The 12,906-nt window shown below is 53.1% G+C and overlaps 2 protein-coding genes across 6 annotated transcripts; one reads left to right on the top strand and one right to left on the bottom strand.

The window, feature by feature from the left end:
- Positions 1-1,673: 1,673 nt before the first annotated feature.
- Positions 1,674-9,449, top strand: SPOUT1 (SPOUT domain containing methyltransferase 1). Of its 5 annotated transcripts, XM_031450628.2 has the most exons (13): positions 1,674-1,758; positions 2,402-2,447; positions 2,737-2,862; positions 4,121-4,280; positions 4,510-4,599; positions 4,711-4,760; positions 4,989-5,119; positions 6,225-6,297; positions 6,405-6,503; positions 7,331-7,433; positions 7,599-7,772; positions 7,870-8,066; positions 8,673-9,449. In XM_031450628.2, the coding sequence occupies exons 1-12, from the start codon at positions 1,723-1,725 to the stop codon at positions 8,048-8,050; spliced, it is 1,269 nt and encodes a 422-aa protein (XP_031306488.1). In that variant the 5' UTR covers positions 1,674-1,722; the 3' UTR covers positions 8,051-8,066; positions 8,673-9,449. The 5 variants fall into 5 exon arrangements, with proteins under 5 accessions (XP_031306488.1, XP_010982556.1, XP_064346666.1 ...); XM_010984254.3 differs by lacking the exon at positions 7,870-8,066 and having other exon boundaries at positions 7,599-7,746; XM_064490596.1 differs by lacking the exon at positions 7,870-8,066.
- On the bottom strand, positions 8,832-12,780 carry ENDOG (endonuclease G). The gene is made up of 3 exons (XM_010984253.3): positions 11,573-12,780; positions 10,274-10,383; positions 8,832-9,180 (listed from the first exon to the last, which is right to left on the bottom strand). Exons 1-3 carry the CDS (start codon positions 12,077-12,079, stop codon positions 8,898-8,900), a joined length of 900 nt encoding a protein of 299 aa, XP_010982555.3. The 5' UTR covers positions 12,080-12,780; the 3' UTR covers positions 8,832-8,897.
- Positions 12,781-12,906: the final 126 nt, after the last annotated feature.

The raw sequence follows: 12,906 nt of genomic DNA, 5'->3' as shown, positions 1-12,906 counted from the left end.
CCGTAGAGCACCCTGACCAAAGGTTTCACGTCTCATGAACTAATCCAGAATCTGCCCATAACTCAAATTTGTGACTCTACAGAGGTTCCAGATCTTAGACTAGGTAACCTCAGCCAACCTGAGATGCATAAATGACTTTGCTTTCTCATTCAGGTAGGGGAGCCAGGGAATGGTGAAATAAACACAACCCCTGTAACATTAACACACATACTGAATTAGAAATTATTCTCTCCTCTGCTAGGTTGTAAACGCCAGATCAGTATGTACTTTTGCTTAACATTGTGTCCCTGGCAGTTAGCAGAGGGAGGTTCTGCCTCAAAACAGGCTCTGCTAGATAAATATTTGTTGATTGAATGAATATTGACTCAAATTTATTAGTTAAAAAAGAAAGTGTATCATTTATTTCTGGTGGGAATGCAAAATGGTAAACCACTTTGGAAGACAGTTTCGTAATGTCTTACAAAGCTAAACATAGTTTTACTGTTGGATACAGGAATTGGACTCCTAACTATTAACCCAAATGAGCTGAAAATTCATGTCCATACAAAAACCTGCACATGAATATTTATTGAAGTTTTATGCGTAATTGCCAAAATACTGGAAGCAGGGGGGAAGGTGTAGCTCAGTGGTAGAGCACATGCTTAGCGTGCTCAAGGTCCTGGGTTCAATCCCCAGGACCTCCATTAAAAATAGATTAATAAAAACCTAATTATCTCCTCCCCCACAAAAAAATACTGGAGGCAACTAAATGTTCTTCAGAAGGTGAATGGATAAACACCTTGTGGCATATCTGTACAATGAATAGTATCCAGCAGTAAAAAGAAACGAGCTATCAAGCCACTAGAAAATATGTAGGAACCTTAAATGCATATTGCTTAATAAAAGAAGGGAGTCTGAAAAGGCTATATGGGCTGATTCCAGCTATATGACATTCTGTAAAAGGCAAAATTATAGGGACAGTAAAAAAGACAAGTGGATACCAGGAACTTGGGGATTGGGGGCAGGTAGTGGAGCACAGAGGATTTTTAGGGCAGTGAATCTATTTTGTATGACACTGTAATGGTAGATACATGACATTATGCATTTGTCAAAACCCATAGAATGTACTACACGAAGAGTGAACCCTAATGTAAACTATAAACAATGTATCAATATTCATTCGATTATACCAAACATACACATTAATGCAACATGTTAACAATAAGGGAAACTGAGACAGGATTATTATATAGGAACTCCCTATATGTTCAATTTTCAGTAAGCCTAAATCTGCTCTAAAAAATAAAGTCTGTTAATTAAAAGGGAGAGTGAATGAAAGAATCTATGACTATACTTCAATAAAAAAAAGTTTAAAAAAAGAATCTATGAAATAGCTGGATTAAATTATTTCCAGCTCTGAATCACATTCTTGCTCTGGGCCTCAAGGTCCGCATGAATAAAACCAAGCTGAGATTTGAGTTTCCCGTTCGCCCGGAGCCGGAGGGCAGCTCTCAAACCGTCCCACTGTTCAGGAGAGCAGCACACCCCTTGCGTATTTGGACACCCAGGCTGGCAGTGAGCCCCGCCCACTCGCGAGTCCTTCTCGGCCCACGTGCTCTCGGGGCAAGGTGCCTAGGCCACGCCCTCGCTCGCCATTGGCTCTCCCATTGGACGGCTCGGAAGAGGTGTAGCCGGAAGGGGTGAGTCTGATTGGTAGGGCGTGGCGGACTGTGTACGACGAACATGGCGGAGCGCGCGAGGAAGCGGCCCTGTGGCCCGGTAGGTGGAGGAACGTGGGACCTCGGGGTGGGGACAAGAAAAGGAGCCGCGTGGCGAGGGGGTCTGTGGCGGGGTTGGGCCGCGCCTCTCGCTCCCTGCTTCTCGCTGATCCGAGGTCGGAATCCCCGAGGTGCCACAAGCCCGTGGCCTCAAGCGCCCCTCTCCGGATGAGAAGCGGAGGTGGGAGCCGCGGCCGTTTGAGCCAGAGCCGGGACTGCGTCGGGTAACCTATTGCCGGAACCCCTTGTGGCTACTCTGGCCGGGACCCGGATTTACGAGGCGAGACCTTGCTCACAATTCCGAGCCCTTTCGTGGCGTATGTCTTCTGACTCCCAAGGCGACAGTGTGCAAGTTGTCTCCCTGCCTGTTTCCTCTTCTCTCCAGTGGAAACTTATTCAACAATTTATTGAATGTTTACTATGTGTCAGGCCTGGTCTCAGGCACTGGGGGTACAGCAGGTCCTTGCCCTCCTGACGCTCTTTCTGGGGCAGCAATGTGTGTGTCGGGGGTGGGGGGGGGGTTCCCTGGTTTCCTCACCACCCCCACTTAAAGACATGGGACAGCTGTGGAGGAGCAAGTGTGACCCCCTCTCAGTTGTGACTATTCAGCATCACTCCTATTCCTCTTCCCACTCCTGCTCCAGGGTGAACATGGCCAAAGAGTTGAGTGGCGAAAATGGAAACAACAGAGTAAGTAAGGGGCTGGAGGGGGTGCTCAACCTTCCCCTAGGCCACTCCATCAGAACACAGCTGAATCTTGGGGAAGAGCCAACCAGGTTTGCCCCACTAGGACCAACAGTACCCAAAATGGGGAGGAAGGGGCCAGAAGCCCTGGTCCTCTGGCTGCTCTCAGTAGCACTGGAGAGGGAGCCCAGGCTGACCCAGCTTTGTGGCAACCTTGACCCTACTGAGAGGGCACTGTCTCCTGGACGCTTCAAGTCCCTCTTCCCTCCACCAATCTAAATGTCCTCTTATCCAGAAAAAGAGGAGAAAAAGAAGTGGAAGGATCTCAAGATGACGAAAAAACTGGAGCGGCAGCGGGCACAGGAGGAACAGGCAAAGCGCCAGCAGGAGGAGGAGGCAGCTGCACAGAGGGAGGACCAGGGTAAGCAGGCTGAGTCCTGGGTAGGACCAGGAATGTCACAGCTGTAAGGACCCTTAGAGGCCAGTGGGTCCATACTTCTTGTCCTGATGGAGAAACTGAGGCTCAAAAAGTGGGAGAGACCCAGAAAACTGAGCTCTAACTTTCTACTAAGGTAGATTTCAATCCTCTGGAGAGTAAGATCATATATCATCACTTTGTGCCTCCAGAACCTCATCATTGTAATGATAGTTACTTTTCACTTTTTATGGAGCACTTTCTGTGTGCTTTCATTTTTCATTTAACTATTTTGATTTCATAATAAGAATGTCTTTTTTTTTCTCATTAAATAATACATGCTCAAACAATACAGAAAACGTTGCAGTTAAAGTTTCTCCAGGTGTTGTTAACATTCAGTTATTTACATGTAGAGAAGTAGAGAAATACAGTTTTACAAAAGTGAGACTGCTTTATCCAGGCACTTCTGGACCTGGTTTTTCTCATCCCAAATTGTGTCCTGGATGTCCTTCCGTGTCCGTACATCTGGATCTGCCCTAACAAGTTGTATCTCTTCTCCTTGGCCAGACCCAAAGTTCTGGAGGATCAGGGGGCCATATTGTACCCTGTAAGCCCAGTGATTACCAGTGATGATGGTTGACAGTAGGGACAGAAACTGAACATGTCAGCTGTCTCAGACTGGGAAGCCCTTCGTGGGCCTTATGTCACGTGGTTCCCTTTGGACAACTCTGGGAGGGAAGGTGTGTTGGTCCCTCTGAAGCCAAACAGCCTGAACCCACGTCTCAGCTGTCCTGCCTTTTTTGTGATCTTGGGCCACGTGTTTGACCTCTCTGGGCTGCAGGTTCTCCACCTCTCAAGGAGGATCATGGTGGTACCTGATTTCTAGGGTTATTGGTTAAATGTGCACACATAAAAGGCCGTAATGATAAATATAAATTCTCATTTTCATCATCATTTGACACCTGGAGAACTGAGGCAGTGAGGGGCAGAGCCAGGCTGAGAATATAGCTCAGTGCCTCTAACTACTCCCTGGCCTGGCCCAGTGGTATATCCTGCTCCTGGGAGGCTTGGAGACCACCGAGTCCATTTTCTTTCTGGGGAGATTGAGGCCTAGAGAGGGGAGTTGTATCTATGTTGCTTATCTCAAAATTCCTCCCAGTGGGAAAAGTCCCTAACTCTGGGCCCTGGGATTAGAGGAGTGGAGGGGAGAGATGGCCTTGGCGTCTCAGACTGACCATGAACACCCCTGTCCTGTCCTGCCCAGGGCGGCACTATACCCTGAGCGTGGCCCTGCCGGGCTCCATCCTGGACAATGCCCAGTCACCCGAGCTTCGCACCTACCTGGCCGGCCAGATTGCCAGAGCCTGTGCCATCTTCTGTGTGGATGAGATTGTGGTGTTCGATGAAGAAGGCCAAGATGCCAAGTGAGGGGCCATCCAACAGGGTACCAGGGAGAAGGGAGGGGCTGCCCAGATTGTCTGGGCTTCACTTTTTTCCCTGCCTACTTGCCTGGGCTGAAAATCCTGTCTGACGTGGCCCCATTGTAACCCTGCTGGGTTGAGTTACAAAGCAAGGGTGCTGCAGAGGTCATGTTGGGAAGAGGAGCTCTTGAAGGGAACCCAGTAGCCTTTAGCCTTATCTTTATCTCTCCAGAACTGTGGAGGGGGAATTCAGGGGAGTTGGCAAGAAAGGGCAGGCGTGTGTGCAGCTGGCCCGGATCCTGCAGTACCTGGAGTGTCCACAGTAAGGGAGTGAGGACAGACGTCCCAGGGCATGAGGGAGGGATGGTCACAGTGCAGGCCACACAGGAAGTGGCCTCCCTGGGAACTTCCTGAGATTGACATCCTCTACTAGGTACCTAAGAAAGGCATTCTTCCCCAAACATCAGGATCTACAGTTTGCAGGTAAGCCTGGGGGGTGGGGGTGAGACTGACTCCCCATTTCCTGTAGATTATCCCCCAGACCCTGAGAGATCGTGGTACAGGCGGGAGAGCAGGCCCAGGCAGGGCAAGGCCTGTGTCTGGGGACGAACAGCAGGTCTGGCAGAGCTAGGACTTGGACCAGGTTTCCCTGCCTCACTCCTGTATGCCTGTGCACCTCCCAGACTCTTCCTGGCCCCTCCCCAACCACAGGGCTCCTGAACCCCTTGGACAGCCCTCACCACATGCGTCAGGATGAGGAATCCCAGTTCCGAGAGGGCATTGTGGTGGACCGGCCCACCCGGCCAGGCCAGGGCTCCTTTGTCAACTGTGGCATGAAGAAGGTAGGAATTGGAGGGTGGGCGGAGACATGCTTCCCAGACATAGCCTGGCTATGGAGGGCAGGCAGGGGCATGTGGGTGGGAAGCCCTAGACCCAGGCATCTCTGCCTGCCCGTCCCCCGTTGGTACAGATTTGGGCCAGAGAAGTGCCTAAAATGGAGCTCAACAGTTAAAGCCAGGAGCAAACTTACTGTTTTTTAAAAAGCAAATCAACAGAAGGTAGTCCTTGTGCTAAAAACAAACTAAAGCAAAACCCTGCAAAATCAAGTTCAAAATCCCACTGGGGCTGCTCCCATGTGACACTAGGGATCCACTTGCCAAGTCAGAGGCAGAAACAGTTAAATGTGTGGGGATCCCCTCCCTCTCAAAAAGAACAGACCAGAGGTAACTAGCTAAAAGCAGACCAGGATGACCCAGACCCAGATGAGAGGAGAAACCCTCAAAAGGGCAGAAAGTGCTCCGTCCTGAATTCAAAACTAGGACAAAACGCAAATATCAGCTGTCCTGCATCACAGCTCCCATGTTTTTGGCAGTTGCTTCATGCCAGGCCCTGGGCAGCACAATAATAGCTATTGTTTATGGGAAGTTTTCTCTGACAGATTAGGAAACTAAGGCTGGGAGAGGTTAAGTGACCACTCAAACTCCTGTAGCTAGTAAGTGGCATAGCCACCAAAATGTGGGACACTGGGGTTTTATCTACTCTGAAATACTTCCTACTCTGTGCCAGGGCTGGACTGATTTATTTAATTTTTTGGAGTGTAGTTGATTTACAATGCTGTGTTAGTTTCTGGTGTACAGCATAATGATTCAGTTATACACGTGGTTTCTAATAACCTATAATGAAAAAGTAAATATATATACACACACACACAAATATATACATACACAGATGTATATATACTATATATACTTACTTTATATATATATATACTGATCATTTTGACCAGTGTCTTGCAGTAGTCATTTTGCAAGAATGGTCTTTTGTGAGCAGGTTTAGCCCAGGTGATGGGGCTGGGGCACAAAGGTGTCCTGGAACCCTTAGGTCCCCCCATGTTTGGGAGAGCAGTCCTGCAGGGAACAGCACCAGTTTCTTCTGGCTTCTCCCCAGGAGGTGAAGATTGACAAGAACTTGGAGCCTGGACTTCGGGTAACAGTGAGACTAGACCAGAAGCAGCTCCCAGGTATCTGAAAGCTTCCCCAGCCCGGCCAGCCTGTGGGCTCCGGACCTCCTTCTTCCACTTCCTTGTCCCCTTATACTGTCTTCACAGACTCTCTGCTTCCCCTCCAGAAAGCAAGACCTATCGTGGAAAAGTCGTGTCGTCGCAGGACCCTCGCACCAAAGCTGGTCTCTACTGGGGCTACACAGTCCGCCTGGCCTCCTGCCTCAGTAAGGACAGCTTCCTCCCGTGAATATCTATCCTCTCTCTATCTGAGGGGCCACAGAGAGCCTTGCTTGACCCAAAAGTCAGACCAGAGTCCTAATTCTACCAACTTGCTGTGTGTCCTTAGGCAAGTGCCTTTCCTTCTCTGGACCTTGGTCTCCCTAAGTGCACTGCCTGGAATGGAATGCTTTTAAGCTATTTTGTGTGTGTGTGTGTGTGGGAAAGCATCTTGATTGATTTATAATGTCTGCCATGGGGTTGGGAATTAGGGCAATAGGACCACATAAGTCAAAGGTCCACTACTTGTTTTCTTTCCTTTTGTTTTTTCATTGTAAACTCAGACTTTTTTCCCCATGTTCTTTATTTTTTTAATGCATTTATTTTATAATATCATATTTTTAAAATTGAAGTATAGTTGATGTACAGTATTATATGTTACAGGTATATAATACAGTAATTCATAATTTTTAAAGGTTATACTCCATTTATAGTTATTATAAAATATTGGCTGTATTCCCTTTGTTGTACAATACATTCTTGTAGCTTATTTTATACCTGACATAAACTCAGACTTTTAATAAGTTTAGGAAAAACAGAAGATGGGGTATAATTTGAGTTAACGTTTTTACAGCCCATACTGTTGCTGTGTGATAACACTACCTGATAACACTTCTTTGCCCTGCCTGCTCAATTCCTGACTTCCCAGTGAAAGGCTTAGTGTGGCTCCCTCACCTCCCTCCCTTACCTCTACCACCACCCTCCCGATACACGCACAGCCAAGCGGCTGTGGCTTGTGGGGAACAGGGCCCCCAGTGAGCTGGCCTCCCCCCAGGTGCTGTGTTTGCTGAGGCCCCCTTCCAGGATGGCTATGACCTGACCATCGGGACATCAGAGCGAGGCTCAGATGTGGCCTCCGCCCAGCTTCCCAACTTCAGGTGGGTATAGCCAGGAGAGGAGGAATGGAGCAGGGGAGGGACTGGTGGGGGCAAAGCTGTACAGACTGGGCCCCTACTGTGTATAGGGGGTTGCTGAGAGCTCTGGGGGCTGCATTCAGTGGGCCTTGATGGCAGTCAGTGATTCCCCACTCCTGTGGGTGCCAGGCACGCTCTCGTTGTGTTTGGGGGCCTCCAGGGGCTAGAAGCTGGCGTGGATGCTGACCCCAACCTGGAGGTGGCTGAACCCAGTGTCCTCTTCGACCTGTACGTCAACACCTGCCCCAGCCAGGGAAGCCGCACCATCCGCACAGAGGTGAGCCCGCTCGCCTCCCACCCCAGGTTAGTTCCCGAGGTTCAGCCAGCAGCCAGGGGATGAAGCCTCGGGGTCTGCCCAAGGTGGGGTTGCAACTCTCTCCCTGTCCCTCACCCCGCCCAGGGCTGCCCTGAGCCTGCCTTCTCTAGAGAGGTCTCCTCACCCCTTCGGCCTCCCACCATGGCAGAATTGGAGCAGGGACGAGTTAAGAGCAAGCTGGGAGTCAAGAATCCTGGGTGCTGGTGTCCATTCAACTGCTCCCAGGCTGGAAGACCCAGGACGACCTTGCCTGCCCCTGCTCTAGGCCCGTTTCCTTGGCTGTATGCTCAGTGTTCACTTCCCCCTGTATGGCCGTGGTGGGCAGGGCAGCCCTCCCCACTGGCCTCACTAGCACCTCAGACCCCTGGGGGACAGGATGTAGCCACCTCTGAGAGCCTTCAACCTGGGCCTCCGCTTCTGAGGGCAGCACAGAACACTGTATCTGTGGGCACTTTGCTGGGGGAAGGCTTCTGCTGGTCTCAAAGGGTAGTGACTGAACAGGTAGACGGCCTCAGTCTCCCTGTGTCCAAGAGTCCTGCCAGGGCCAGGTGCTGCCAGCTCGCCAGCCACAGCCTTCCAGCAGCAACCCTTGCTCTCACCCTTCCGATACCTGCACGGAGGGCCCTCCTGCCCGTCACCTCCCGTGCCCCTGCCCCTGGGAGGCAGATCTGATGACCATCCCCATTTTATGGAGGAGGAGACTGTAAAGCAAAGAGGCAGGGCCCTTCCCTGGCAGGGCCTGCAGGTGGCCAGTGACAGATCTGTAGGACGAAGCTGGGCCTGTCCTTAACCTCCTCGGGCCCTACCAAGACAGCTACCCCAAGGGGCTGGGAGCTGGGCACGTGCCAGCCTCCCAGGCCCCAGCCTGTGCTGTGCTTCTCTTCCAGGAGGCCATCCTCATCTCCCTGGCTGCCCTGCAGCCTGGTCTCACCCAGGCAGGAGCCCGGCCCAGCTGAAGGTTCTGTCGAGCCAAAGATGGCAAAGGAGCAGCAGTGAAGCCAGAGGTTCCCAGGAGTCACCTGAGACTGATGCAGCCAAGGCTTGTCTCCAAAAATAAACACCTTTAATTTGACCTAGCCCCGACAACCCCACAGTCTGGCTGGGGCTGCCCCTTACTTGCTGCCCACAGTGATGGCCTTAAGGTTGCTGGTCCGTGCTAGGATATTTGGCACAAAGAGCAGCCCCGAGGCCCGCTCAATGCTCTCGATGGGCACCAGGAAGCGCTCCAGCGGGATTGTCTCATCCACAGGTGCGTTGGGCATCACATAGGAGCGGAGTTCGATCTGCCCGCCTGCTGCCTCCAGGATCAGCACCTTGAAGAAGTGGGTGGGCACTGCCACGTGGTTCTTGCCAATCACCTGGTACTTCACATAGGACTTCCCGTCAGCCTCCGTCCTGTGGGCAGACCCAGGCACACAAGGCCTTTCAAGGCTTCTTTGGTCGGACACAAGGCCTCCTCCTCCAGGAAGCCTTCCCTGACTCAACCTCCAACTTGGGTCAACCTGCAAGACCACCTGCTCAGCATGAGGCTTCTCTGCCCTGCTTGGCTCCCCCAGGAGGCTGGGAGCTTCCTGCAGGGTAGAGACTCACTCTTACCCTCTTTTCCTCATGCCCAACACTGGGTCAGGCAGAGTGGGTGGTGGCAATAAATGCTACAGAAGGAATCAAGTCTTCTAAACATCCACATTTATCCATGCAGACCCTTGATTACTGTCCGCCTTTCCCTGTGGAGGGTGCGGACCAAGGGGCAGGGCTGTGACAGCTGGATTCCCAGCACTAGCAGAGGGCCTGGTGCGAAGCAGGTGCCCAGAACACTGAATGCGTGACTTCAGGCTAAGCCCCAGCAGAGCCTACCCCACTATAGCCATAGGAGACACTTGCTAATTAAAGTTTATCAGGGTCCCAGCCCCTGCCTCAGCAAGCCCACACTGAGCCCTTACTACACTGACATTCACCATCCCACTTTGTCCCTGGAACAACCATGAAGTAGCTAATGGGTATCATCCCCATTTTACAGGGGAGGATGTTGAGGTCACTTGCCCACAGCTCCCAGAGACTAGGTGACGGCCTGGCTTCCATCGCAGGCAGAGCTAGCTCCTTTGCGACAACCTCTTGCCTCACTCATCCCAAAAAAATCAGCGAGCAAGCCCAAAAGAGCGAAGGCTCAGGGAGCTGGAGTTCAAACCCGGGCTCCAGGGGAGCATAGGGGAAGGCAGCTCCAAGCAGAAGAGCCTGGTGCAAGGGTTTCTATCTGGGCAGACCTCGGAGTTAGGTGGATGTAACAAGAGATGACACAGGAGAGTGGAGCAAGGGTAGAATCAGGGCCTGGTGCCCATGGGCCTAGGAGCTGTGGTCTAGGTTGGTAGGTACTCCAAAGGTCTCTTTGGAAGTGGAGTTAGGGGGCTGGAAGCAGAGATGGATAGACATGCTGAGAAACCATATGAATGGGAGATGCTGGTGTCCCCAGGTCCCCCTGCTCTAGCCTTACCTGGGCAGGAAAAGCGGCCCCGTGCAGACATAGACATTTTGGTAGGTGCGGGTCAGGCTGCGGCTGTACTTTTCCAGGTTGTTCCAGGCATTCTGGTTGAGGTGGGGCACCTGGCATAAGAGGTGGGCCTCAGTGAGACTAGCTGGGACACTTGTAGCTGTCAGAGGGCTGCCCCAGGCCCTGAGGAGCAGGCACTGGCACCCAGCCAGAAGATTCCAGCAGCAGGGTGGGAGGTGGGGACAAGCATGCAGACGAAATGGGCAGATGGAAGAAGAGTCAGTGGGCCACACAGTCGTGAGGGTGGAGCCCAGATAGAGCTCAAAGGGTGCTAGCTCGTCCCCATCTGGAATGGGAGAACTAGCATCCCAGGTCTCAAAGCTGTTTCTCAGCTCCGAAGAGCCATATGGAGGAAGGGGGCAAATCTCCTGACTGCAGAGAGAGAAACAGGCCTGCCCTTGCCCCCAAGGGCTGATGGGAAGACCAGCTCTCCCAACCATCCCTCCTTTCCTTTTCCTAGTCTGAACCACATGCAGAGCCCAACTGGGAAGGGCATGAACCTGCTCCTGACTCCATCACTTGAGCTCTCCGGTCCTCAGCACAGCTAGTCAAGGGGGTAGGGAACTGTGCCCCTGAGAGAGCAGAAAGTCAGGTCAGAGACTGGGATCCCATGGGCTTCGATCAGAGCCCGACATCGGTCTCCACGTGGGTGTTAGGCCCTGGTGGGAACAGGACTAGAGGTAGGGCAGCTAGTCCAGGGTGTGCAGTGACTGCTACTAACAGCCGACTGTATGCAGGTATCTTCTTTAACTCCTACAAGAGGGCAGGGTAGGAAAATGGCTGAAAGCTCAGGGTCCTCCAGACAAACTGCCTGGGTCTCGTCCAACTGTATGACACTGGGCCAGTCACCTGGTCTCTCTGAGACCCACTTCCCTCGTTATAGCTAGTATTTACTGAATGCTTGCCATGGGCCAGGAAGTGTGCTTAGTACTTTTATGTGCATGGTGTCTTCAGTTCCTCAGCGCTACTGCAGGAGATAGGTGAATAACAGTATTATCCCTACAGGCTAGGAAACTGAGGATCAGGAAGGCGCCTGGGGGCCCTCAGTTAAGATCAGAGTGCAGAGGGGTTGCCCAGCACCCCACTGCTCGGTCCCTCCAGCCTAAGGCCCCGCGGTGTGATGAGCTAGGCGTTTGACCTAGAGCGCGCATTCGGCAGCTTTCCCATTCTGCAGCGGAGCAAACCGAGGCTCAAAGGGGTGGCCTCGCCTTCCGCTGCCGGGGCCGGGGGCAAAGGCGCTACCTGGGGCGCGACGTTGCTCAGGTAGAAGGTGTCGTCCATGGCCTTCTGGCTCCAGCGGTGGTTGGCGGCGGCGGCCAGGTGGCCGCGGTCGAAGCCGCTGCCGCGGTAGTCGGCGTTGGTGGCGCGGTGGTACGCATGCACCGAGTCGTCTTCACGGAAGTCGCAGGAGCGACGGTCACTGTCGCCGCGGAGCCGCTCGGGCCGCAGCTGCTCGACAACCCAGAGCGCGCCGCGGGTGCGCGAGTCATAACACAGCAGGTACGACTCGCGGCTCTTGATCTGCGCCAGGCCGGGCAGCCCGTACTTGGCCAGCTCGCCCGGGCTGCCGCCCGCCAGGGCCCCGGACACGGCTGGAAGCTCAGCCGCCGCTGCCACGGGCAGCACGGGCAGCCGGCTCAGCAGCCCCGGCGCCTCCTGTGCGTCCGCCCGCCGCCGCCGCCAGCCCTCAGCGGCTGCGCCCAGCCCCGCGCCCAGCGCCAGGGTCAAGCCAGCCCGCAGCGCCTGCATGCTCGGGGACTGTGTCCGAAGCGTGGACAGAGGGCAACTCGCTGTGCGGAAAGAACGCCGCGACCTCCGGCGTCCGACTGGTGAGGCTCTTAAAGGGGCCGCGCCGGCCTGCGGGGCCCACGGCGGGGATGGGGCCGGGGCCAGGTGGAGGCGTGAGAGGGCGAAAAGTCCGTCCCTTCCACTCACACACGCTCGGAAGTATTTACGACTCCAACAGCAGGGGTCAGGACCGGCCGACTAAACGTCCCCGCGCCCTTTCTATGCCCTTTTAAGATGGGGATCTGAGAAGGCGCGGCATCACCGCCTCGGTTCGTGATTGGCCACCCTCAGGCCCGGCTCCGCCCCGCCGCCTCAGTCTCCATCCAGGGACCTTCCGGTCCGCGCCGGTGTGAAGAGGTCCTACTTGATTCAAGTGTCAAGCATTCTCTAAAGGGCTTATACTAAGATTGGATTTAATCCTCAAGAGCCCGGAAAGGGAGCTCCCAGTTGGCAGAATAAGGTCAAGACCCCAGGTCTGTATGACGCCAGTCTAGCCGCCTAACCATTACACCATAAGACAAGGCAAAACTTCTAGGAGATTCGCAAAGATTTTAACACTCAGTGTGAGGACAACGATGCAGGAAGCCCATGCTCTTTAACTGCTGAGTGGGTTCCAGAAACTGGCTGATTCCAGAAAGCAGCTTGGGATAAATGAAAAGCCTTAAAAAGGTTCATACCTTCTAACTCATTCAGAGGACTAAGCTGGGAAATAAACCAGGAATACAAGGGTTTCACATACGAACTCTCCCCCAATGTTCCTTATAATAGAGGCTGGGGACTAAGCAAAA

Source organism: Camelus dromedarius, chromosome 10, assembly GCF_036321535.1.
Source record: "Camelus dromedarius isolate mCamDro1 chromosome 10, mCamDro1.pat, whole genome shotgun sequence".
In the NCBI taxonomy this organism is placed as follows: domain Eukaryota; kingdom Metazoa; phylum Chordata; class Mammalia; order Artiodactyla; family Camelidae; genus Camelus; species Camelus dromedarius.
Note: the sequence above shows the minus strand (reverse complement) of the source record. Positions and strands in the feature narration are given on the sequence as shown.